Raw genomic sequence first — 26,028 nt, forward strand, 5'->3', positions numbered from 1 at the left:
AGAGGCTTTCGAAATGTGGTGCTACAGAAGAATGCTGAAGATTAGATGGGTAGATCACATAACTAATGAGGAGGTATTGAATAGAATTGGGGAGAAGAGGAGTTTGTGGCACAACTTGACGAGAAGAAGGGATCGGTTGGTAGGACATGTTCTGAGGCATCAAGGGAGCACCAATTTAGTACTGGAGGGCACCGTGGAGGGTAAAAATCATAGAGGGAGACCAAGAGATGAATATACTAAGCAGATTCAGAAGGATGTAGGCTGCAGTAGGTACTGGGACATGAAGAGGCTTGCACAGAATAGAGTAGCATGGAGAGCTGCATCAAACTAGTCTCAGGACTGAAGACGACAACAACAACAACAACAACAACAACAACAAGTGCAATGATGTCATCCACCCTCCCATACGGGCCTGTTACCTGTGGAAACACTCGTAAATCGTAATCAAATGCAGCCTCACTGAAAGCCTACCACATTCTACGTGTAAAAGCACAATGTCTTGTGTCATGCAGCATTTAAATAACATTGTCATTGTGTCCCAAAAACAATAAAAGCATTTTCACAAATACAGTTCAATACAAAAGTGAAGAGTAAGTAACATTTTCTAGAGTAATTATTGTTCCACATTTCACATTATATTCTTAAAATTGATAAATACCTTGTACTAGACACTTTTGAAATTACGTAGCCTGTGTGTTAATTTGCATGTAGGCTAATTACATTTCAAATTTCTTCCAGATCTGCTCAGCCGTTTCTTCATGAAGGACTAACAAACATATTCAGACACAAACTTTTGCATTTATAATAGAGTTGGTAGAGTGAATGGTTGATTGACAATGTTATTGACATATAAACAGAAAAAAAATGATGCATTGATAAAATTTATGAATCCTCGAGACTCCAGCCATTCATTTAATTGCCCCAAAAGACAGGATGCTTGTTTAGTACCAGCCCACCACCTTATTTTCACACTCTGTATATTTCTTCAATATCATGATCTGGCTGACAGTATCAGCTCCCAGAAAGTGGCTCCAAAATTTCAAAACATAAAAACTGCTATGTTGAGGAGTTTAAAATCCAAATTGGTTTGTCAGCTGGAGATAAGGTACTTAGCAAATGGAATTTTAAGCAGGCACGTACCATGACAAGGCTTTGGAACCAAAGTTAAGGAACCAAGTTACAGGCTCAGGAATCTGGACAAAGAAACCACCGTGGATGGTATCGCAAATCTACAGTGTGACCCCGATGGGATAGGGTTGGCAGTTCCTATTTTTGAACCAGTTGTGGCATTGTCATTATGGACCAAAGCAATTTAGTGAGATATTACTTGGTACAATACGAATAAAAACCACAGACGACACCACACAGTCAACAGGTTGTTGACTGGTAGCTCTCTGCCATGGTACATTTCCTCAAAATTTATCCATCGTTTTCAGTTATTATTAGCACGTATTGGAGAATCAAATATGATTTTCTGGATGCTTGAAAACCTGCTCTTTCCAACTGTGATTAGTTTGATATCAATAATTGAAAACATATTTTTTAAAAGTAGACTGAATGTGAGTATTTGAGTAATTTTTATGAAAATCAGGTCTGAATTTATTTTTTAGAAATTTAGAAAGCAGTATGTGAATGATATTTTATATTGGAAGACCTTAATGCTTCTAAGTTGTTGTTCAAAGTTTCATATTCATTGTGCCTTTAATCAATGAAAAACAAAAAGCCCAAGTTTAGACTTTATTTGTAGCATGATCTTTCAAGCTACTTTGCCTCAGTTTATGTAGTATTGTTAGCCCATGTTGGAAATTAAATCCACTGTTTGGGGGAAGGGGGGGGGGGGCTGGCTTAAAACATGTATCTTTTTTGTTTTTCAATGAGACTTGTTTTGAAGATTTAGTAGAAAATGGTATTGTAAAAGAAATTTTGAACAGACCTTACTTTCACCTTTTCACAGAACACTTCATCTTTTCTATGAATTTGTAGATTATTGGAAACTAGTAGGCCAATTTCATATGCCACATCCTTCTGCTACTGACCTATTGCATGTCAGGTTTCGTGTTTAACATGTGTTTACTCTACTAGTTATAAGAATCAGAATTTACATTTTTCTTGTGCAATGAGTTTTGCGCCCAACTTTGATTCAAATTATGTGGTATTGTTAGCCCACATAGGATAATAAAATAGTTTTTTTTTTTGTTAAAGCCACATGGTCTTTCTAATGAGTCAAGTTTGGAAAGTGTTATAGAAGATAATTTTCTTGCAAAATCAGGTCAAAAATACTGTATTTTTGATCATTTTGCACTTAACTTATTCTGTATTCAGAAGTGGTGCATAAATGAAACTGTATATTTGAGAACCTTGTGTTGGTAGGTTACTACATGCCAAGTTTCACATTTGTCTACCTTTAGCGCCTGAGAAATTTTTTGAGTGATTTAGCCTAAAATTTTCTGGATGAATATGGCTTGTAAAATTCTTTTACATATTATTCTGAAGAGAACACACAAAGTTACACAAGATGGCCAAATTTCATTTCTTTCAAGATATAACAGCTCAAAGTTGACAGGAATTCACACTCGCTCTCTGCCAAGTCTCATGTGGTGTCAAACAAGTGATTACATCTTGACCAGTATTGCTCTGATGAACATTAAATTTGTTCCAAAATTCGGTAATTTGGACATGGAATGACCGAGTGAGGCCAGCCGACAACTCTTTTACAGTTTCAGAAATCCCACATTTTATTTTAGTGACCAACTTGATTCCGTGAAACAAGCATCCATTTTGTAGTATATAACAGATATCTTGTGTTTTTCAGTGTTGTATTTTAGTTATGACAATGTAATCACAAATTGTTGAGTCATTTAGCAGTTTACTGTGTGTCCCTTTTTTTTTTTATCCTTTTCGATGTATATGTTTTTGACTGATTTTGTTGTTAGTAATCATTAATAACTTAATCAATCAAAGTGTTTTTCCTTGTAATTTAACGAAAATCATGTTACATTTAGTAGTTATTTCGAGGCATGCTGACTTGGGAGGGAAGGTCTGCAATTGCTCAGTACTGAGGAAATTTGATTTTTTCCCCCCTGTCTCAGTGGCATGGATTTTTGCTGCAGTTTAATGGTTGTGGGCTGACATGCCCATTCTCAAATCACACACATTGCTATTAACTATAACTAGGCATACAATATGGTGCTAAAAGTCATGAATACCTTCTTCTGTGGACGCTAAGTACTCTCATTGACAAGTTAGGCAATGTGTCTATTGTTGTACCTGGTTGTCAATCTGGTGCAATACTACACATTTAGGCTACTTTACAATGAGAGTACTTGTCGCCCACAGATTGATTTTCTGTACAGAAGCTATTTTTGCCTTTTGGCACAATACTGTATGACTAGTTATGATTAATAAAAGGTGTGTGGTTTGAGAATGGGCGAGTCAGCCTGAAACAGTAACCAATACAGCAAAAATTGTATATTTATGCAGATGAGACAGACAAAAAATCAAATTTCTTTAGTTGTTCAGCATTTAGTTGTTTCTTTGTTTTTATAATAACCTCCAAATTTTCAAACAAACAGTGGAAACTCCAGTTTGGAATATGAAGAATATTTGGAAAAGGATAGACTGCTACTTGCCATGGATATGACCGTTGAATTGCAGACAGGTGCAACAAAAGTACTGTTACACTTTATAGCTTTTGGTCAAAGCCTTCTTCAACAAAGAAAACACATACCCTCATTCACACAAGCAAGAACACCTCATGCCTGCATGACTACCACCACCAGCTCCGACCAGAATGCGAATGTCATGTGAACAGAAATCTGGAGCGGGGAGTGGAAGGGGGAGGGATAGCAGGGTGTGGCTGGATGAGAAAAGAGCTATGTCTGCTGGGACATGAGGACTAGAATGTAGCCTGAAAAGACTGCCAGACAGTTTCTGGAGGTGGGGTGTGGATTGGCGGGGGGGAGGGGGGGGGGGGGGAGTGCAAAGGATAGGAGTGAGCAGGGGGGGTGTGCATTGGTAAAGGGCAGTCCACTATGAAGGTGAGAGGATGTGAAAAGGGAGGAGGTGATAGGACAGAGGGGGCAGAAACGGTTGGGTGGAGGATGTGGGGACAGTAGGTTACATTAGATTATATTAGATTAGATTAATTATTCATTCCATGGACCCATAAAAGTGGAAATCCTCGTGGGTGTGGAACATATCAGATAAAAACATTACAAAAATGTAATTAGAAAAACTTGAGTTTCATTAATTTTAATGATCCTCAGTAAGTTGAGGCCAGGAAAATTTTGAGAGCAGAGAATGAGTTGTAAGGATAACACCTGTCTGCACAGTTTAGAAAATCTGATAGTGGAGGGAAGGATCCAGATGGCCCAGATTGTGAAGCAGCCATTGAAATCATGCATGTCATATTCAGCTGCATGTTGTGCACACAGTTGCCGACTTTGCGCTTTGCCATAGTTTGGTGGTTGCTGTTCATCCTGGTGGACATCTGGCTGGTAGTCATATAAATATAGGAGTAAAAGGCTATCTAATGGTTGCAGATGGTTGAAGGTATTCGCCACCAAGGGCAGAAATTACTCCAGTATGGACTACAGGAGGCATCCAGGATTGCTGAATTTGTGAATTTTGGGAAGCAAGTTGAAGGTGGGTGTGCTGGGTGTCATAGGGGTGAGAAAGGGAATGGATTCAGGGGGGAAGTTTTAGTAAGGCCTAATTTTAAGCAGGGTTTGTAGGTTATTTTGGACTTCTGTTACGAGATCATTCTGGTGGAGTTTATAGGTGGAAAAGTCAGATGATTGGCAGAGGCTTTCTGCCAGGCAGTCACTGCAACTCATCAAGACAGTGGTGGAGCCTACATCTGCTGGGAGGATCTGTTTTGAGACTGTGTATGGCTGCCCTTCCCACTGCTGAAAGGTTGGAGTTCTTAGGAAAGGAGCTGGAGAAGGATGGTGAGACCAAGTTGGAGGTAAGGAATTCCTGGGAGGTGACCAGGGGAGGTTAGGTTGGTGACGGGAGAGGGGGGATATCATGGTTGGATGGTGGTATGAACTGGGATACACAGGGTTAAGTGTAGGAATTAGGTTGGCTTTGGTTGGAAGGACTGCTGGCAAATAAGTGTTTCCATTGGAGGGATCATGAGAAGGAGAGTAGTTCTTTGACAAGTCTAACATGGTTAAATTTGAGTGTTTGGCTAAAGATGAGGCCTTTAGGTAAGATTGAAATTTCTATGGGGCTGAAGATTTTATTGGGAAGGTTAACAACAGTATTCCAGGATTGTTGGCTCTGGATATGGAGTGTTCATATGAAGTTTTGGGGGTGTGGCAAGTTGTTAGGTGGGTGTCTGTGTGAGGGATTGATTAGGAGGAACACTGTGTGTAGTATAGGGGTTGGATAGTGCCACCCCAAGGTAGCAGTAGGATGTCAGCAGGTTGGATAACTCATGGAGGAGGTGTCTGGAATGCAGGTGCTGCAGAGCAAGGAATTCAGTTTCAGAGATGGTATTGGACAGTAGTACTATCTTGAGAGGAAGCAGAGGTGGTTCTGAGATGCTTGCTGATTTTGACAGCTGCCATTCCTCTCACACCAAAAGATCCCTCCCATACAGCCTAGCCACCAGGGGACTGCATATCTGCAGTGAAAAGAACTCCCTTTCTGTTTATGCTGAAAGCTCACCAATGTGCTCACAGATGGGCACTATCCCCAGGACCTGTCCACAGACAGATTTCCTGTGTCATTTTCCAGGCACCCCCAATCCTCCCATCAATCCCAAGGACCAGATACTAGAGAGTGCTCCCTTCTTCACCCAATACCACCCCGGACTGGAACAGCTGAAACACTTTCTTCATCACGGCTTTGATTACCTAACACCATGCACTGAAACGAGGGACATCCTATCCAAGATCCTTCTAACTGTCAAAAATGGTGTGCTGTCACCCGGCTAAACTCCACAACATCCTATTCCATCTCTCTGCCACTCATAATCCCAACCTCTTGGCACAGGGATCATATCCTCTCAGAAGACTGAGGTCCGTGGCCTCTCCAATCCACCCACCCAGCAATTCATATTTCAGTCCTATCATAGGCTTATCTTATCCCGTCATAGACCAGGTCACATGTGAAAGCAGCTATATTGTATACCAGCTCTGCTGCAACCATTGTACAGCTTTTTATATTGGGATGAGTACCAACCAGCTGTCCACCAGGATGAATGGCCACTGTCAAACTGTGGACGAGAGCAAGGTACCGTATTTGCTCGAATCTAAGCCGCACTTTTTTTCCAGTTTTTGTAATCCAAAAAGCCGTCTGTGGCTTAGAATCGAGTGCAAAGCAAGCAGAAGTTCTGAAAAATGTTGGTAGGTGCCGCCACAACTAACTTCTGCCATCGAATATATGTAGCGACACAGGCATGCTTTGTAGGCACAAAGATAAATACTGGGGCCAAAACCTCCGTGTCAGTAAATAAATTAAAAAAAGTGGAAGACAAGATTTTTTTCTTCGCCCTGCAAGAAGTGACAGCGAAAACATCAAATGAAACAGTCTCACTAACAAAACTGAAGAAACATCCATGGTGGAAGTTCAAATGTGATGTGTTTTTGAGACAAAGGCAGCTTGCTTGGCAGAAGTGGAACTCTCAGGAGAATGAAGGTAACTCCATGAAATTCCTTGCTGTGATATCATACACTACTAAAATCAACTGTGGGGTAAAACATGCATTCGACAAGAAGCACCTGCTGCAGATTGAGGGAGACTGCAAGATCATTATCATCTGATACTTACGGAAGATTTTCAAAGAGAATTTGAGCATTACAGTCAAAGTCCACACTTAAGTGGCCCAATGGTAAATTTTCCTGCATTAATAAGGAAAATAGTCATATCCTGTCAAATTGTTCTGATTTCTCCTCATTTGTGAGGCTCCAAAATCAAATTTAAAATTGGAAATGGCACATCCATCTCTCTTTCTCTTAATAGCCTACAAGGTTATTTCAAAAACACTTCAGACTAGGGCAGATAAACAGTTGCATGCCTAGCTGGTTGGATATCTAGGAATTTTCAGGAAAACTGTGTTAGTGTGCCGAGTAGATTATGAATCTTAAATTTTCTCTCTCTTATGTGAAACCTTGAAATAAGATAGCCGTAGTGACCTTTGTAAATTTTAAAAAGTCTTATGATTCAGTTGACCGAATAACACTTCTCGAAATCCTTGGCTTAGATAACAAAACAAGGTCTGTTATCTTACGCTCTTCACTTACCCTACCTTCTGAGTTAGTTGCTTTTGGAATTAGGTCGGGTGCCTATACTTGTCCACTGTGTACTTGCGAAAGTGAGTCACAAGCAAAAAAATGGAATGAATGACAAAAGTGTTGAAAATGGAGTCAGACTTGGCTATAGAGACATTAACTTGACACATTCATGTTTCAACTTTGGTTGTGCTTCATACAGGTCTGATGTCTGTGCGGCACTGTGTTCGAAAGACAGCGTGTCTGTCTTCATGCAGATCCATGTGTGGCATGTCCCGAAGTCCAGAACATTGTCCTCCTCTGCGAGAAGCTTTCTGGCAGACCTAGGATTGAAGAGGATACCTGGTTGCATGCCATGTACCATGGATGCACTATTTTGACATATGTTAACCTTAGTTATGCATCATTTGTTGACACACATTTGAATATGAACCTGAAGATAGGACATATCTCCTGAAACCAGGATGTGCTTTCCTTTTTAGAAGCAAATATTTTTTACAATTATAGAAGATTTTATCCTTGATGATTAATTTGGTGGATGACTGCCTGACCTTAGCAGATAACCTTGCAATTTTTCCCTGATTCACTAGACACAGTTGCAGAACAAGTCGGTGAATGGAAAACATAAGCAACAAATGTGAGATTTGAAGTGGGTTTTGGACAGCAGAAACATAAGTTCTTGACACAGGGTTTCTCCACCAAATTGAAATGAATGACTTAACTTCTTATACGAATCTTTTCCATAATAATTTTTGACAGTTATATTTAACAACCAACATTTCTTTTATGCTTATGTATATAGAGTGAATGTTAGACCGACACTAAACTTCAAACTTCAAGATTTCCAACATCAACGTTATTGACAATATTAGTCTAAAGCGTTGCATCCATAACACTTACGGGAAACAATCCCAAATGTAATTCAGCAAAAATTCTGTACTCTCTCGGATTCCGTATCTCCCTCAAGGAAACTGAATTTATTACGATCATCAAGTTAAATATAGGCAAAACAAAGGAAATGAGAGTAAATTCAGGGAACATGGGGGTGCCATTGTTAATAGGTGAGCAGCGGGTGGAGACTGTCAACTCATTCCTGTATCTGGGTAGTATAGTGGCGGAAGATGGTGGAGCTGGAGACGACGTGAAAAACCACATTAAAAAGGCAAATGCTGCCTTCATACAATTGTATCCAATATGGAAAAATAGAAATATCATGTACAAAACAAAAATCTGTATTTTTAATACAAACGTGAAGGCTGTCCTTCTGTGCGCCAGTGAAAGCTGGAAAATGGATAAAAAGATAGCATCCCAGTTACAAAGCTTCATAAATTGATGTCTTCGACGCATCATGAATATCTGGTGGCCAGAAAAAAATATGTAATGAGGAGCTCTGGCAAATAACAAATCAGATACCTATAGAAGACCAGATACAAAAGAGAAAGTGGGGCTGGTTGGGGCACACCTTAAGAAAACCAGATGGGGCCATTGAGAAAAAAGCATTGGAATGGAATCCCCAGGGAACAAGGAAGAGAGGAAGACCAAGGGGCACATGGAAGAGGACAGTGGAAGGGGAAGCAAAAAGAGTTGGCAAGACCTGGGCAGAATTGAGGCAAATGGCCAAAGACAGAGACGGATGGTGAGTTCTCCTCGATTCCCCATGCCCCCATAGGGGCCAAAGGAATTAAGTCAAGTAAGTCAAGCACTAGAGGTAGGAGGAGGGGAAATCAGATACAGTAGATTTGGAAGTTGAAATACTTACAATAGGTGGATAGAACCGAATTCCTGTTTCACTTCACTGGTCAGAAAAAAGGAAACAGCATATCAAGTACAAGAAGGATCAACATCAATTAGTGCCAAGATACAATATTACTGCACAGTAATACAACTGGATGTCCTGTGTGTCACAAAATACCTTTCTATGAATAGCAAGCCATGTCTTGAGGAAAATCATAGGCCTGATTGAAGAAAACAGGGGATCAAAGAAAATGGTGAATTCAGGAGATAAGAGGTAATGGGTTATGTTTTTTTATCAGTCTTCTGAATGGTTTAATGTGGCCCACCATGAATTCCTCTCCTGTGTCAACCTCTTCATTTCAGAGTAGTACTTGCAACCTACGTCCTCAATAATTTGCAGGATGTGCTCTGTACCCATGTAGAAAAGTTCACAGATCCATTTGAGGAAAAAGGATTGTTTTCTATGGCCACATTACATCTTCTATTAATTTCTAAAACATACCAGTGAGGTATTGTTCACTGACATAGAAAAAAGGCTGCTACAAGTGGTGATAACACTGGAAGATATCCATAAACACATTCCACTCAATAACAACATCTAAGAGCACCTGGGTTCCAACAAAAGATCAAACTAGTCCAGGGAATAGGTAGAGGAGTAGACTGAGGGAGAACATGTGCAGTGTGCTTGACTCACAGTTGCACTCACCAGGAGTTGATGGTACCTGTGAGCCATTAATTTGAATGTTGGCAGAATGCAGAATATCTCGTATCCTGCCCCTCTCATCACTGAATTTGTCTAAATGCCAATACCAGTTTCTCATGTTTATAATTTGAAAAATGTGAAGAAGTGTTGTCATATCCCAAAAATCCAACTATTTTCTCTTATTGCCTGTTAATCATTTCATCTCACTAAAACTCCTCCCTCTTCCTCAATATGTTCTTCTATAGAGGGGTTCAGAAAAATGTAGACACTCATTTGTAGTTAATATCTTTGGAACAAAATAACATATTGTCACAATTTTGTGGTGTATATTATTATCTCAACAGATCTTATTGTGTTTTTTCTGGCTGCTGATAGTGCAGCAATGAACAGCAATGAATGAAGTTAGATTGTCGTACTGGAATTACAAAATAATGATGGAGGCACAATAGCAGTGTGCAATGTGTACGGAACTCAGCCACCAACACGTACAACAATTTATTGTATTCAAGATACATTTGAAGCTGTCTATACTGTTCAGGATATGCATAACAAAAGGACTGGTGTACCAAAAATGTCAACAAGTCTGGCTTCCAGTGCTGCTGTGTTGCGACATTTTACTAGATCATCTCAAAAATCTTTGAAGCAGGGTACACGTGAAAGTGGGGGTATGCCAATCAAGCATATGACGAATTCTGGAGGCTGCAAAGTGGAAAGTGTTCATTCCAAGATAACTACGACCTATGAATGAGGATGACCCAGATCGAAGGGTGGATTAATGTGAGTGGTTTGAAGGCATACTTTGCAAAGATGAACAGTTTGTAGTGGTGGTTATCTGGTCTGACGAGGCACAATTCAAGGTGAACGGTACTGTAAACCGCCATAACTGCATGTACTAGGCTCCTGAAAATCCTCATGTTCACATGGACAAACATGCTAATCTACAGAGTGTTAATGTGTGGTGTGATCTGTCATAGCATGGTTTGATTGGCCAATTCTTCTTTGGACGTGCCATTACTGGTGAGGTGTATCTTCACAAGCTGCAAACATCGATTTTACCAGCCATACAAGAAGTGTTTTGAAATAATACCTACAAGATGGCACTCTGCCTCACTATTGCAGTCAGAGCCTAGTTGGATGAAAATCTGCCTGGACAATGGACAGGTCAAAAAGGAGCTGTTGAGTACCCGCCATGGTCTCCAGACCTTACGCCTCTTGATTTCTACCTATGGGGGACCTTCAAAAGCAAAGTTTATCAACTGAATGAGCCACAAGAAACCATCAAGGCGTCCTGTGCAGCTATCACATCGGCAAACCTGACAGTTGTAGTTTGGTAAATACCTCAGTGGCACCAATGTTTGGCTGCTAAAGGAGATCAGTTTGAACACACAAAATTACCTCCCCCCCCCCCCCCCCCCCCCCTCTCGTGCAAGAATTTTAATGGTATGTCACTTTGTTCCATTAATGTTGACCACAAAAGAGTGTGAACATTTTTCTGAACCTCTCTGTATTGAAAAACAAAGTTAGACAGCACAGAGATTTAAAAAAATACTTTTTATGTGGATTATACTGGCTAAAATCCTTCTGAAGCCATACTGTTTTATATGTATTTGAATTTTACCAGTAGATGAAGCACTGACTTGCACAAAAATAAATTCATTAGTTTCCTTACAAGCAACCAGTAGATATGATGCCAGTCATTGCAAAATTTAGTATCAGGAAGATTACTAACAGTGTACGTTATGCTTTAGAATAAAAGTTTCATTCTCAGATACTTTCTTCACATACACAGGTATGGGTGGTGTGAACAGTTGCTCAACAACGTGCAGTTCTCTTGTGGAGCTCCCAAATACGGGGAGCAGCAGCAGTAGTAACAGCACAACTGTTGTAACTGTGACATCACCTGGTACCAACAGCAACCGAGCGAAAAGGCTCATTAACAGTGGACCTGTAGCAGTGAGAAATGATGCAGCGCCTTCATGGGTTGAACCAATGCCCACAATACCTCAGTTATTTTCACCACATCGTTCTACAGGCAACACCACGAGTGCCAATGGAGTGACACACTATGCATCTGAAGATGCCTCTTCATCTGTAAGTATGTGCTCATTATCATTGTTAAATTTCACTAGATCTGTAATTTTTTGTCCCTTGTAATGACACAAGCTTCAACTACTTCCCAGAAGAGTAAACATGAATACCAAGTAATTGATCACTTGAAGCCTAGGTGTAACTGATAGTTGTTTTTCTTGAGATTATGCTGGCATGTCCTCCTCCTCCTCTTACTGCTCCTGGCTATGGTAATATATTGCCTGCTGACTGAATGAAACACCTATTAGAAAGCCTTTTACTGTTTCATTCAATATTTACTTCAATAAAAAATAGTTGCCTATATGAGAAAAAACTTTTAATACTTATGTTTGTATCCTCTAACTTAATCATTTATATATGATTCTCAGCTGCATTGCATTAAAAAAAAATGATGCAAATTCTGCTGTCAAGGATGAACTACAGTTTAGCTAAGAGAGAACACATGGCCAGGAGAAGTAAGAGGAGGAGGAGGAGGCCATGTCAGCATTATTGTTTCATTATTGTGAAAATTGCATCTACAGGTCCATATGATATTCAGCCGTTATACTGTATTATTTCATATCAGAACCATCTAGCAAATCTGTATAAAGAATTAGGGGCAGAAATTCTTGAAATGTGTTTACAGCATCTGTCATAAAAAAAATAGCATTGCAGGCAAGAATCAGTTTCCCAGAATCAGTCTGTTGACTGGGTGGAAGAATTAGGTAGTATTTTAGGTGTAGCAGGAGTACCACATGCTTCAGCATCTGTCATAAAAAAAAATAGCATTGCAGGCAAGAATCACTTTCCCAGAATCAGTCTGTTGATTGGGTGGAAGAATTAGGTAGTATTTTAGGTGTAGCAGGAGTACCACATGCTTCATTAATAGTGCCTTTTAGTAAGTGTGCAAGAGCTGCTAACTTCGATTTAGGTGAGACACTGAATTGGAAAGATTATATAATCTGTTAAGGTAAAGTTGTTATCATCCCAAGGTTTAGTTTGAATATCACAGGTCGTATACCATTGCCTTCCTCTGACCTTGCCCAGCCAATTGCATGCAGGTGGATGTACAGTTTAATGTGGATTCTAAACCACAGTGTAACTTGGAATTTTTCTCATTAACAAATTTGCCATAGGTGAAAGAAGTGGTGACAACTACAAATCCTAGGACTAACCGAGGATCAAATCCAAAACCTCTGGATCTGTACTCAGGCACTATACCATTGAAACTCACAGCCTCATGTTACATGACCCATACTGAACAGATGTTTTTTAAACAGTACTCTTGCCTTGATGTGGAACACACTGAACTAAATTGGAAAGATAAGAATAAAGGCACCAGGTTTTATAATCAGATCTAATTGGTTGCCATTTGTATGGTGTTTTGCTCCATGTCTTCCATAATACACTATCATTGCCTAATCCGATAACAAATTTATGTCCCTGTGATAAAACTACTTAACTTTTTCATTTCATGAGTGCCATGAACACCCGAGTTTGTGAATTTATTATTCATATCCAAGTTAGTATTGCCTGCAATGTGGAAGTGTTTTATGATTTGTATAAACCTGTTTTCTTCAGTTTAGAAAGCTGAGAATAACCAGATACAAGTAAAATTACGAAAAATATTTGTACTTTGTTGACAATGTGCAAACATATTTTTAGTTTCCATAGCATGTATGTTGATATAATTAGCAATCGTGGCCAGATGTTCATGAAAGATAAACTCAAATAATTCAACAGCACTGTAGGTCTTTTTTGAAATTAAAAGGTTCACAGTTTATTCCTTCCCTTTATCAGCGAGCAGGTCAGCATAGAACCATGGCATCTGCAAACTGCACTTCTTGATTTTTGTTTTCTTTGTTTTGTGTTAAAAGTCGGAGACTCTTGTGAAAGTATTCTGTTTCCTCCAAATCATTATTTTCTACAAAAGGTCCTTCATCAGTACCAGCCTAAGTTCCACATACAAAAATTTGTACAGCAATTGTTTTCACTATAGTTGTGATATGTCCTTGTATTTCTTCTGTGAATTGTTTCCTGCTTTGAGCATTCTCTTCCACTATCGTAAAATCGATAAAAATAATAAGGTACCCTGTGAGGATTGCTGTTCCAAAAATGGAAACCAGATTTTTATCATAAATCTGTAAACACAAATCTTAATATGCAAATATTTATTCATAGTTGTTATTAAATCTCTCATACATTGAAAATTACTCAGAATGTAGATGCTCTTTGATCACATATTTGAGGATAACATTGCACTGAAATAACTTTAAACAGCAATGAGTTCTGGCTCTCATGTGGAATGCAACAATGGAATAACTGCAGCATTCCTCTGAGTGAGTAGGATCATTGTGCCATGGCCATTAAAACTATATCCATTTCTTCACAGTATATACATCACTAGAATCTGTGAAACACTATGTTCCGTGGAACAGCAGTCCTAACTAAGTTAATGCATTAAAATTGAATTTTTCACTTATACCATGCTGAAAATGTTGCCTTATTATTTGAAGACTCATAGATACAATAATCTAACCCCTTTATTTGAAAAAGCAGAAATATTTGTTGTATGGGAAACACCATAAGCAGGTTATCGGAAAGATGTATTTATGAAGTAATCCAGATACTAGAGTATTGAATGTTGGTTACAGAATGATCTTCGAGCTTTCAATGATCTTTTACAACAACTCCAAAGTAATTCAGTTAAGAGCTGTCCTGAGAGCCCAAATTCTGACACAGCTGTACTAATGGCCAGGCTGAGGTGAGTGTTACCCCATATACATCAAAAGTCAGTGCAGTAATTGCCTTCTTTTATTTAATCTTTATAGCTTTGAGCTGTGTATGTTTGGATTAACAGTTACCTTGGAAACTCATGTTTGTATAAACAATCACATACCGCAAATGTAAAGTGACCAGTACAAGTTAATAACTGAGATTTTAGGCAGCATTGTGGTGTTCAGTACCATAAGCTAGTCAGCACAACGTAAGTTCTACTTACAGATCTGCAGGAGGACAAAGAACTGTAATTCTGTCCGTCAGTAAGAACAACATTACTAACCTAATGTCACTTTGTCAGAGGATGAGGATGACGTTCCTCATCGTGCAGGCTTACTACGTAAGACCATTTGCATCCCTGTAAAATGAGCAGACGTGAGACTGTATTGGCTTGTTATGGTACATAAGGAAGACATTTCTCTAAGACTAGTAGATATTAATATTCATTTACCCAACTACACTAAATTATTGTGAAATGAAGGTTACACACACACACACACACACACACACACACACACACACAAATGGTAGTTACATAGCAAAGGTACTTATGAAAAAGTTGTTGTAGGTTTTGGACTTTTCAAAAAAGTATTGGAAACATAGGTGGTTAAAATGTGTGTGTGTGTGTGTGTGTGTGTGTGTGTGTGTGTGTGTGTGCGCGTGCGTGCGTGCGTGCATGTGTGTGTGTGTGTGTGTGTGTGTGTGTGTGTGTGTGTGTGTGTGTGTGTGCGTGCGTGCGTGCGTGCACGTGTGTGTACTGAAATTTTTGCACATTACCTATAAGTAGCACAGCTATACCTAACACAGTTGAAGCCAAGTTATTCACATTCAGAAAATTTATTTTGTAGTATATGAAGTTATTGAAAGATCTATTTTATTATGTATGTGTATATCCTGGACTGCAACTATGTTCAGAAAAGTTTTCATACACATGCGCAACTGTGATCATTGATCAGAAATCGGATTTCATTGAAGCAAGAGAAAGCTTCCTCCTACTTGGAAGCAATGAAATACAGCTACTGGTATTCTTGCACTCTAACCGGGTACTGATCGTTAAGGCATGAAAAACATGTATGTACACTGCCAGACCTAACATGCTGAGTGGACCAAATCACAATCAAATTTTTATTGAGTGAATGTCCAAAGCCCACTCTGATGAGCATGAAATTAGTGGCTTCAGTGGTCTCAACAATAATTGCATTATTGTTTATTTACTAGAGTATCTCCTATTGCACCCTTGGCACCACACAGTATTGGGCAGCAGGTTAATTGGAACATCTTTACAGGGTATGGAAAGTGTAAGATTACTGACGTGTTGAATGTGTTCCTCAGTCTTCTTCTTCTTCTTCTTCTTCAGCTACGAGTGCTTTTCACTTGCTGTATTACAAGATAAGTAATTTAGCTAGTAATCAATTATTTTTGCTGTTTATTCTATAGTATTTACATGCATTAGTATCAGATACACATGATAAATTAAAGGTTTCAGTTTGTATTTGTGTATGAATAAGATAGCGAAGTTTCTGTTTTGAACAGTTCCAGGTATACGCAAACATTTGTTTACATTCTTAACTGACATTAAATACGCGGGATTATCAATTAAGTTAGTGTACAATACTCAGTATTCACGTTTATTAGTGTCATTTAGACTCAATACATTGAAGGTAGTAGTTTTTATAAGTTTCATTAGAAATAGTGATGCTGACAGTGATTTCTAACCTCACTTGTATATGTTTGACTAGTGCAACCTGCGACCGTTAACAGTTAAGCAAACGTAAAATATGTGGTAAATTAGTATTGCACTACAATATCTGAGTAAATCTGTGTTACAATACAACTTCTGAGCCCTTCTTACATACGGTTTAGTTAGCCCTTCTTACATACAGTTCAGTTAGCAGAAAGCTAAAACTCACCTCGCCGTCTGCTTAAATTCCTTAGCTTGTTGTGGGCTTTAGTGATCGTGTACTGTAAGCCCATCGGTTCCTATAAAGTATAATTCATATTTGTGCTTTACAATCTGAACTCTTATTGTTAGCTAAAGGTTTTGTTCTGTACCCGCATGTGTTAGTGTACAATACCCAGTGTTTACATTTATTAGTGTCATTTAGACTCGGTACATTTAGGGTAGGAGTTTTATAGTTTTATTAGGTCACTTTTGCGTGTACGTAAACACTTGTTTAAATTACAAATACGAGGGATAATCAGTAGGTGCAGCTTACCGTAGGTCACTGTTTAATTCTTTTATAATATTCACTAGATAGCCCCTAGCAGGTCACTGTCTTATTCTTTAGTATTCACTAAATAGCCCCTAGCAGATCTCACTTCTACCATAAATTTTTATTTTCATTATTGAGTGTCCTTTCTGCCAACTAGATTGTAGCTGTTAGCCTTGTGTGGCAGTAGGTTTCCTTAAGTTTTTATAGTAAATTGGTTATTAGCTAGATGGGTAGGGACTGTGTCCGTTGCGTGTGGATGCAGGATGAGTTGGCCACAGTCAACAAACTCCAGAGTGCCACATTCAGATGTGGTGGGGATTGGGTGCCTGGGGCAGCCTCTGCTGTACTAGATGGCGGGGCGGGGGGAGAGATATCACAGCTCTCTGTCACTGAGCCTCACTTCAATGTGGGTGGCAGACTGTGTCGAGGTCTCGAGCCTCAAGACGAAGGCTGCAAGGGGGGCGCAGGCTCCTGCCAAATCCCATGTACTTTGCTAATAGATTCAGTGTGCTATCTGATGCTGGAGGGGAGTGGGAGGGGTTGAGCCGGAGCAGAATGCACCTTCTGCCATGATAGTGGCCGCTCCTTCAGCAAGGTCCGGACATGCACATGGGGGTAGGGGTTTCTTAGTTATTGGGAGCTCCAATGTTAGGCGGGTCATGGAGCCCCTCGGGAACATAGCGGCTGGGCGGGGAAGAAGTCCAATGTTCACTCAGTGTGCTTGCCGGGGGGCCTTGTCCAGGATATGGAAGAGGCTCTTCCGGCGACTATCGAGTGTGTGGGGTGCAGCCAGCTGCAGATTGTTGCACGTGTCGGCACAAATGATGCCTGTCGTCGGGGTTCCAAGGAAATCCTTGGGTCCTTTCGACAGCTGGCTAAATTTGTGAAGGTGGCCTCCATCGCTTTAGGAGTGGAAGCCAAGCTGACGATCTGCAGCATTTTTCCCACCCACATTGAAGTGAGGCTCAGTGACAGAGAGCTGTGATATCTCTCCCCCCGCCCTGCCCCCCCGCCATCTAGTACAGCAGAGGCTGCCCCAGGCACCCAATCCCCACCACACCTGAATGTGGCACTCTGGAGTTTGTTGACTGTGGCCAACTCATCCTGCATCCACATGCAACGGACACAGTCCGTACCCATCTAGCTAATAACCAATTTACTATAAAAACTTAAGGAAACCTACTGCCACACAAGGCTAACAGCTACAATCTAGTTGGCAGAAAGGACACTCAATAATGAAAATAAAAATTTATGGTAGAAGTGAGATCTGCTAGGGGCTATTTAGTGAATTTTCTGGTTCGGAGTTGAGTCAAGAATCTAAACGAGAGGCTACGACGACTCTGTGACGAAAATGGTTGTAGATTCCTTGATCTACACAATGGGGTGGAAGGTTGTAGGACACCCCTCGATAGTTCAGGAGTGCAAGGATGCAGCTACATGGGTAGCACAGTACTTGTGGCGTGCATATGGGGGTTTTTTAGATTAGGTTCCTCCTCATGGGAAACAAACCGCTGGCCTGAAAAATTACCAGTTCATGACACTGATGTGGGTATGCCAACTGTAAAAATTGTTAGTTTGACTAAACAGGTCATCCCAAAGGATTTAAATATGCTTAATCTCATGCTAGTAAATTGTTGAAGTGTCTGTAGCAAGATCCTCGAGTTAATCTCCGAAATAAACAGTAGCAATGCCAATATTGTATTAGCTACCGAAAGCTGGTTAAAACCAGACATAAAAGGCAATGAAATTTTGAACTCTGATTGGACAATGTTTAGGAAGGATAGGACTGATACTATGGGAGGTGGTGTGTTCATTCCAGTTAAAAGCTGTTTAAACACAGTTGAGATCAATACTGGGTTGGACTGTGAAATAGTCTGGATAAAGCTGTCAATTAAACAAGGATGGACCATTGTATTAGGATGTTTTTATAGACCACCAGCATCAGCAACAAACATCGCAAAACGTTTGTCTTGAGTACACAGGAAATAAATATCCAAATTATCCAATAGTTATAGGTGGAGACTTTAATCTACCATCCATTGACTGGGAAAATTACACGTTTATCGCAGGGGGCAGAAGCAAAGATTAGTGTTACGGAAATGCTTCAGGAATTCAGGTGGGAGTCTCTAGAGGAAAAGAGGCGTTCTTTTCGTGAATCGCTACTGAGGAAATTTAGAGAACCAGTATTTGAGGCTGATTGCAGTACAATTTTACTGACGCCAACTTACATTTCGTGGAAAGACCACAAAGATAAGATAAGAGAGATCAGGGCTCGTACAGAGACATATAGGCAGTCATTTTTCCCTCATTCTGTTTGAGAGTGGAACAGGGAGAGAAGATGCCAGTTGTGGTACGAGGTACCTCCGCCACGCACCGTATGGTGGATTGCGGAGTATGTATGTAGATGTAGAATTTAAAGGCATTGTCCACCATGTGCTAGAGAAATATGTGCCTAGCAAAAATATAGGAGAGGGAAAGGATCCACTTTGGTTCAACAAACATATTAGGAAGATGCTGAGAAAACAGAGAATTTTGCACAGTCGTTTTAAACGTAGTCACTGCCCTGATGACAAACAGAAATTATGCAAAATGAAAGCAGATGTCAGAAGGACAATGAGAGATTCTTTTAATGAATTTGAAAGCAATATCTTATCTGCAGATTCTAAAAATAACCCCAAAAAATTTTGGGCATACATAAAATCTATGAATGCTACAAATAATTCAATACCTTCTCTTGCTGGTAATATGGGTAATGTAACTGATGATGACAAACAGAAGGCTGAAATTCTAAACCTAGCTTTCAAAAACTTGTTTACGGTAGAGGACTGCAGCACCATTCCCCCTTTCAGTTATCGAACAAATGAAAGGATGGCTGACATAGTGTTTAGTGTATCTGGGATTGTGAAACAGTTGAGATCCTTAGACACCAGGAAGGTATCCCCGTAAGATTTTATGTTGACTATGTTACAAATATAGCGCCCTTCTTATCCATCATCTATCAGAGATCATTAGAACAGCAGAAATTTCCATGGGACTGGAAGAAGGCCTTGGTCATAGCAATCTATAAAAAGGGTAGAAAATCGGATGCACATAATTACTGGCCAATTTCACTGACATTGATTTGTTGTAGAATCATGGAACATATTTTGTGTTGAGACATAATGATCTTTCTAGACTCTGAGAAGCTCATCTACAGAAACCACAATGTATTTAGGAAACAGCGGTCATGTGAGACACGACTCTTTGTACACAACTTACAACAGTCCTCAACTTTCTAAAGGTGTTCGACTCAGTTCTGCGCTGTCGCTTTATCCAATAAGTGCGCGCTTATGGTCTATCTGACGACATATTCGGTTGGATAGAAAGTTTTCTAACAGACAGAGAGCAGTATGTCGTCCTGAATGGGGAGACTTCAACAGAAACAAGCGTAACATCAGGTGTGCCCCAGGGCAGTGTAATAGGTCTGCTGCTTTTCACGATTTACATAAATGATCTGGTTGATGATATTGACAGTGACATTAGACTATTTGCCTATGATGCTGTAGACTACAGGATAGTAGTATCACATGAAAGTTGTGAACAAATCAATGATGATTTGCACAAAATAAATGCATGGTGTAATGACTGGCAGTTATCTCTCAATATTAGGAAGTGTAACCTGCCGCATATAACAAGGCAAAAATCCCCATTAATGTAAGAGTACAAAATAAATGCCCAGTCTTTGGAAGCGGTAACGCCCGTCAAGTATCTGGGTGTGACCATTCGAAATGATCTCACTTAAGTTGAATGATCAGATTACACAGGTAACGGGTAAGGCGAACTCTAGGTTGCGGTTTATTGGTAGAATCCTGAAGCGATGCAGTCCTTCAACAAAGGAAATAGCTTACAATACGTTAGTTCGTCCAGTCTTGGAGTATTGTTCGTCAGAATGCGATCCTTACCAGTTGAGTCTGATTCAAGAGATTGAGAAGGTCCAAAGAAGAGCAGCAAGATTCGTGACTGGTACATTTAGCAATCGTGAAAGCGTTACAAATCTCATAGAAAGTTTGAAGTGGGACACACTTTCAGATAGAAGGCACGTTAAACAGAAGGGGCTGCTCACTAAATTCCGAAATCTGATCTTCACTGAGGACGTAGAGCATATATTATTACCGCCAACTTTCAAATCACGCAGTGATCACCATTCAAAGGTAAGGGAAATAAGAGCTCATACTGAGGCATTCAGACAGTCGTTTTTCCCTCGTGCGAGCCGCGAGTGGAACAGAGGGGGAGAAATATGACTTTGGTGCGAATAGTGCCCTCCGCCACACACCGCTTGGTGGCTTGCGGAGTATATATATAGATGTAGATATATAGATGTAGATCATCTTCTTCTTACCACCAGAGTCCATTTGTCGGTTACGAGGAGCCTTAGTTACTTTTAAATAATTATACACAACTTCATTAGAGTAGATTTTCATATTTATTAAAATTGTCTATCATGATAACGATCAGCTGTACAGTAATCTTCATTCGTTCCACACAACAGCTCAGTGAACTAATGTACAAGTGGTAAGAAAACTTCCTTTGCATATAATAACTGTTCAAGCCATAGAAAAGTCCAGGATGAAATAAAAACAATATGGGAGAATAGATTGCTACTCACCTCCTAGAGGAGGCATTGAACTACAGACAGGTAAAATAAAAAAGAATGCTAAAACATTTCAGCTATTGAGCAAAGTCCATCTTCTGAGTAGAAAATTCTTATGCATTCAAACAAGCAAGACTTACACATACATGGCCAGTGTCTCCAAGCAACTATTTCAGATGTGAACAGCAATTTAGCTGGGGTGGATAGTACAGCTAAGGAAGAAGCTTGAGGTGGGGAGGGGTAACAGATTAGGGATGGGGGAAGATGCTAGTGCTGCCTGTGGGAGAATTCAGGGATGTGGTATGGATAGGTTAGGACCACCAGGCACAGCATGGGGTGGGGGGGGGGGGGGCGGGGGGCAGGGAGAGTAGTAGATAAAGGACAACGACTATGTAGCAGATGGGATAGAAGGTGTGTGTGGTACTGAAGTGGGAGCAGGGAAGGTGAGAGGTAGGTGGAAGACAGGGACTACTGAAGTTTGAGACTGGGGGGTTATGGGAATGAAGGATATGTTGTAGGGAGAGTTCACAGCTGAGCAGTTTGGAAAAACTGGTGTTGTTGGGAAGAATCCAGATGGCTCATGCTATGAAGCAGTCATTAAAGTGAAGTGTACTGTGTTGGGTGGCACATTCAGTGTCAGGTGGTCCAGCTGTCTCTTAGCAAAAGTTTGGCGACAGCCATTTGTGTTAGCAGACAACTTGTTAGTTGTCATGCTGAAGTAGAATATGGCACAGTGGTTGCAGCTAAGTTGGTAGATCACATGGATGCTTTCACAGGTAGCCCTGCCCTTTATGGCGTACAAGATGCCTGTTACAGAACTGGAGTAGGTGATAGTGAGAGGATGTATGGAATAGGTCTTGCATCTAGACCTGTTGTGGGGATACGAGCAATGAGGCAAGGGATTCAGAGTGTGGGTGGAGTAGGGATGCAGAAGGGCATTGCGTAGGTCGGGTGAGTAGCAGAATACCACTGTGAGAGGGGCGAAGATGTGGGAAGGATATTTCCCACTTCATGTCACAATGAGAGGTAGCTGACCATCAGAAAATGTGATTCTGTTGCTCCCAGTCCTAGATGGTACTGAGAGATGAATTCGCATGAATGGCTGTGGCCAAGAACAGCTGGACCATCCAATTGCTGAAAATGCTGTCCAACACGAGGTCCTTCACTTTAACAACAGCGTTGCAGTTTGTGCCATCTGGGTTCTTCTCCCCCCCCCCCCCCCCCCTTCCCTCCCCCCCTTTCTGGTTTGTTGAGCAGGTTCGAGTTAATGTGTGAGCTGCAGTAATAACTAAACATTGCAACGTATGCAGGCCTACACAAAGTAGAAATATTGACCTTTGTGGTGTGGTGGCTGCCAGGCATTTTGACGGCAGGTTATAGTATGGTACTAAAAAGAGAATACTTTTACAGTAATTAGAAAGAGGTCAGCCAGCACACACACACTTTGAGCCAGGGTGGAGTATTGTCAGTACCGGAAAGGATGTAACAGATTTTGAGTGGGAAATCCGGTTGTCATTCGTGGCACTTGTTTCTCAATGGATTGTTGCACATCTCAATGGCTCATGACTTATAAGATTAACTCAAAACCAGCTCATCCCATTAAAACAAACTGCTCCCCCAGTACTGGTGTTGCAGAACAGCACCTACAGGGAGCCATTTACAAGGCACAGTCATGGGCTCTAGCCCACACCTTCCAGTTTTCAGCCGCAAAGTTGTGTGTCATGCACCTCTGTCAGCATCGTACCGTTCATCCGGAACCAGAACTTTATCTTAATGGTGATCCACTCACTGTAGTGGAGACATATCGATTCTTAGGACTGGTTTTTGACACCAAACTGACTTGTTTCCCTCACCTTCATGAGGCAGCACCTCAATACCCTCCACTGCTTGAGCAACACCAGCTGGGGTGCAGATCACTCTACGCTGCTGCAGCTCTACAGAGCCCTTGTTCAATTCTGCCTTGACTGTGGGAGTCTGGTTTACAGTTCGGTGGTGCCAACAGCATTGCATTTACTCGAGCCAGTGCACCACTGTGGTGTTTGCCTAGCAATGCGAGCTTTTAGAACAAGTCAGGTGACCAATGTCCTGGTGGAGACTGCTTCTGGAGATGGGCATCTCTGAAACTGACCTGCGTTCTGTCTTACGCAGCAGGGTTTTTGGCTTTGGGAGATGGAATGGTGTGAACAGTACGCACAACCAACTGCGTGTCATTAAGGAAACTGCGAATGTGTGGAAGTTTTCCCTGCAGGCTTCTCGCGGGGAATCAGTTGTCCTTTGTTGACTCCGCATTGTTTACCTTCTCCGTCGCGAGGACCCACCTCATTGTCACTGTGGCTCCCAAATGACAGTCGTCCACCTCTAGATGGGCTGCCCATTTTTAGCCGCTCTGCAGCGGACTTTTAACTTTCCCAGCAGCCTACCTTCGTTGTTGCGCATCAATGCCTCTACAGCAGCTTTAGTTTTATGTTTTACTTGTGACGGTGGGTTTTATCATTAGATCTGAGTTTTAGCACATGTCCTTTGTCCCTCTGTGTCTTCCATCCTTGTGCTTTTAGGATGAAGGGTTTAATGTGTTGCAGAGTGGCTGGCTTCTCCTTTTTAGTCTCATGGCCAACCAGCCATGGTAATCTGCTCTCTTGTTTTGATTTCTTCTACATGTTTCTTGCATCTCTCTGTGGTTTTCTTTCTGATTTTGTCCATTCCTTCTGTCACTCTTGTGGTTTTCTCCTTCCTTCCAGTTGTGTTTTGTATGTCTCAGTTATTTTACTCCCACTCTTGTGGAATTATTTTAATTGGAATGAGGGGCCGATGACATAGCAGTTTGCCCCCCCCCCCCCCCCCCCCCCCCTCTTTTTTTCAACCAACCATCCTTTCCACACACACACACACACACACACACACACACACACACACACACACACACAGAGAGAGAGAGAGAGAGAGAGAGAGAGAGAGAGAGAGAGAGAGTCAAGTACAGATTTAAAAATTTCTGCTAATCAAATTTTCACTGCGTTAGTAAATAGTTTAAAGCTAATTTACTGTCATTCAGCTTTGAAAGGACCCACTGCATGCAGTTCAAAATCTGTTAGAGATTTCCTTCCAGCATGTGTATAACATATGGAGACATGCGCATAGATGATGATGCCAGCGTTAATTTCCTGGGTGTAGCATTTATAATGCATTGAATATATAATATGTTACATGTATAATGAATGAAAACAAAATTGCATTCTCCAGGCACATAAAAGTTCATTACATATTTTCTTTTACAATGTAACATCAGGAATTAATTTCATTTTAAATACTCCGTCATATTGCACTTCTAAGTGATTCTGAAACATTTCAGTTCATTTTACTTCGTCGTTATTTGTTGAAAGACCTTTTGCCTGCTTCATCTGCAGCACTCTTGTCACATAGTGATTTCACTGTCATGTATAATAATTTTCCTTTCCTCTTGTTCCGTAGCATATCTTTATTAAGGAGGCGATCATCAGATGCTCTCACTGCCGTAATATTCTCAGTACACTGTCACAATATTATGTTGTGTAAAAGCTAGTCTTGGTAGTTTTGTTATACACCTCACAGCTCATTTCTGAATTACAAATACTCTTGTCAAGTAGCCTGTTGTGAAGTTCTTCAGCTGTGAATTGAATAGAAAAGATGTGGATAGGAGCTAAAGTCCATAGAACGTTGCTCAAGAACCTTATTATACACAGCTTTTGCCGTATTGCATTTGAGAAAAATGTGTGTTTATCTTTTTACACAGCACATGTATGTGCTCCCTCCTGGTCAAATGCTTTCTGCAATAGTCATTAAAAATATTATGTAGCATAATTCTTCAGTTCACTTTCTATTTAATTTAATGTTTACATTATACAGATCACTCAATTTTTTTAAACACTGTGGTACAGACATTGCATTAGATATTTATTTGCCTTTTCAATATGCAGGACAACTGCATTTTCAAGTTCCTCCTCTGTCTGAGCTGCATAGATAATTGTTGTGTCATCAGCATACTTTGTAAGTTTCTGATTGATATTTTCTGGGAAATAATTTGCGTAGATAGTAGTGTTGACATGAGTGTGGACCTTTGCGGTGGCATACCATATGCGACAGTTGGCACCTCACATTTTTAGTTGATTGTATTTCCCCCACTAGTATCTCAGATTTTGGCGCAATGTTTCATATTTATAATGAACAATGTAGTCCTAGACTTTCCTTCAGATCCCACACAGTTTCTTGATTAGCTCGAATTGATTCATGCTGTCAAATGCTTCAGACAAGTTGATGAAGATACAACAACCATTCTGTTGAATTCGTAACATGTTCAGCTTAATTCATTGCTCATAGACTGAAAACATGTTGTGATGAGTGTAATATTTTAAATTTTGTTAGAAAACTTAGACTTCTAGTTTTTATCATCATTTCATAGTGATATTGGTCTGTAGTTTCTTAGTTCACCTGTGTTCCTTTCCTGTGTTACTTTACCTGCTATTAGTGAATATGGATAAATGTCTTCCTCTGTTGCAACGTTCAGTACGTGTGTTACAGTTTTTAGTAATATTTACCTGCATCCATTTATGAGGTGTTATGTAACACCATCTAGCCAGATGTGGTTAGCACACTGGACTCACATTCCGGAGGACAACTGTGCAAATGCCCATG

General features: G+C 40.4%; 1 protein-coding gene across 1 annotated transcript in view; it reads left to right on the forward strand.

Moving 5' to 3' along the window:
* The window catches only part of LOC126486396 (E3 ubiquitin-protein ligase TRIM37-like), a 305,290-nt gene that overhangs the window by 244,771 nt on the left and 34,491 nt on the right, over positions 1-26,028 (forward strand). Inside the window, 2 exon segments of the mRNA XM_050108945.1 lie at positions 11,465-11,766; positions 14,397-14,506. Of these exon segments, the coding sequence (XP_049964902.1) occupies positions 11,465-11,766; positions 14,397-14,506 (412 nt within the window).

Source organism: Schistocerca serialis, chromosome 1, assembly GCF_023864345.2.
Source record: "Schistocerca serialis cubense isolate TAMUIC-IGC-003099 chromosome 1, iqSchSeri2.2, whole genome shotgun sequence".
Classification (NCBI taxonomy): Eukaryota; Metazoa; Arthropoda; class Insecta; order Orthoptera; family Acrididae; genus Schistocerca; species Schistocerca serialis.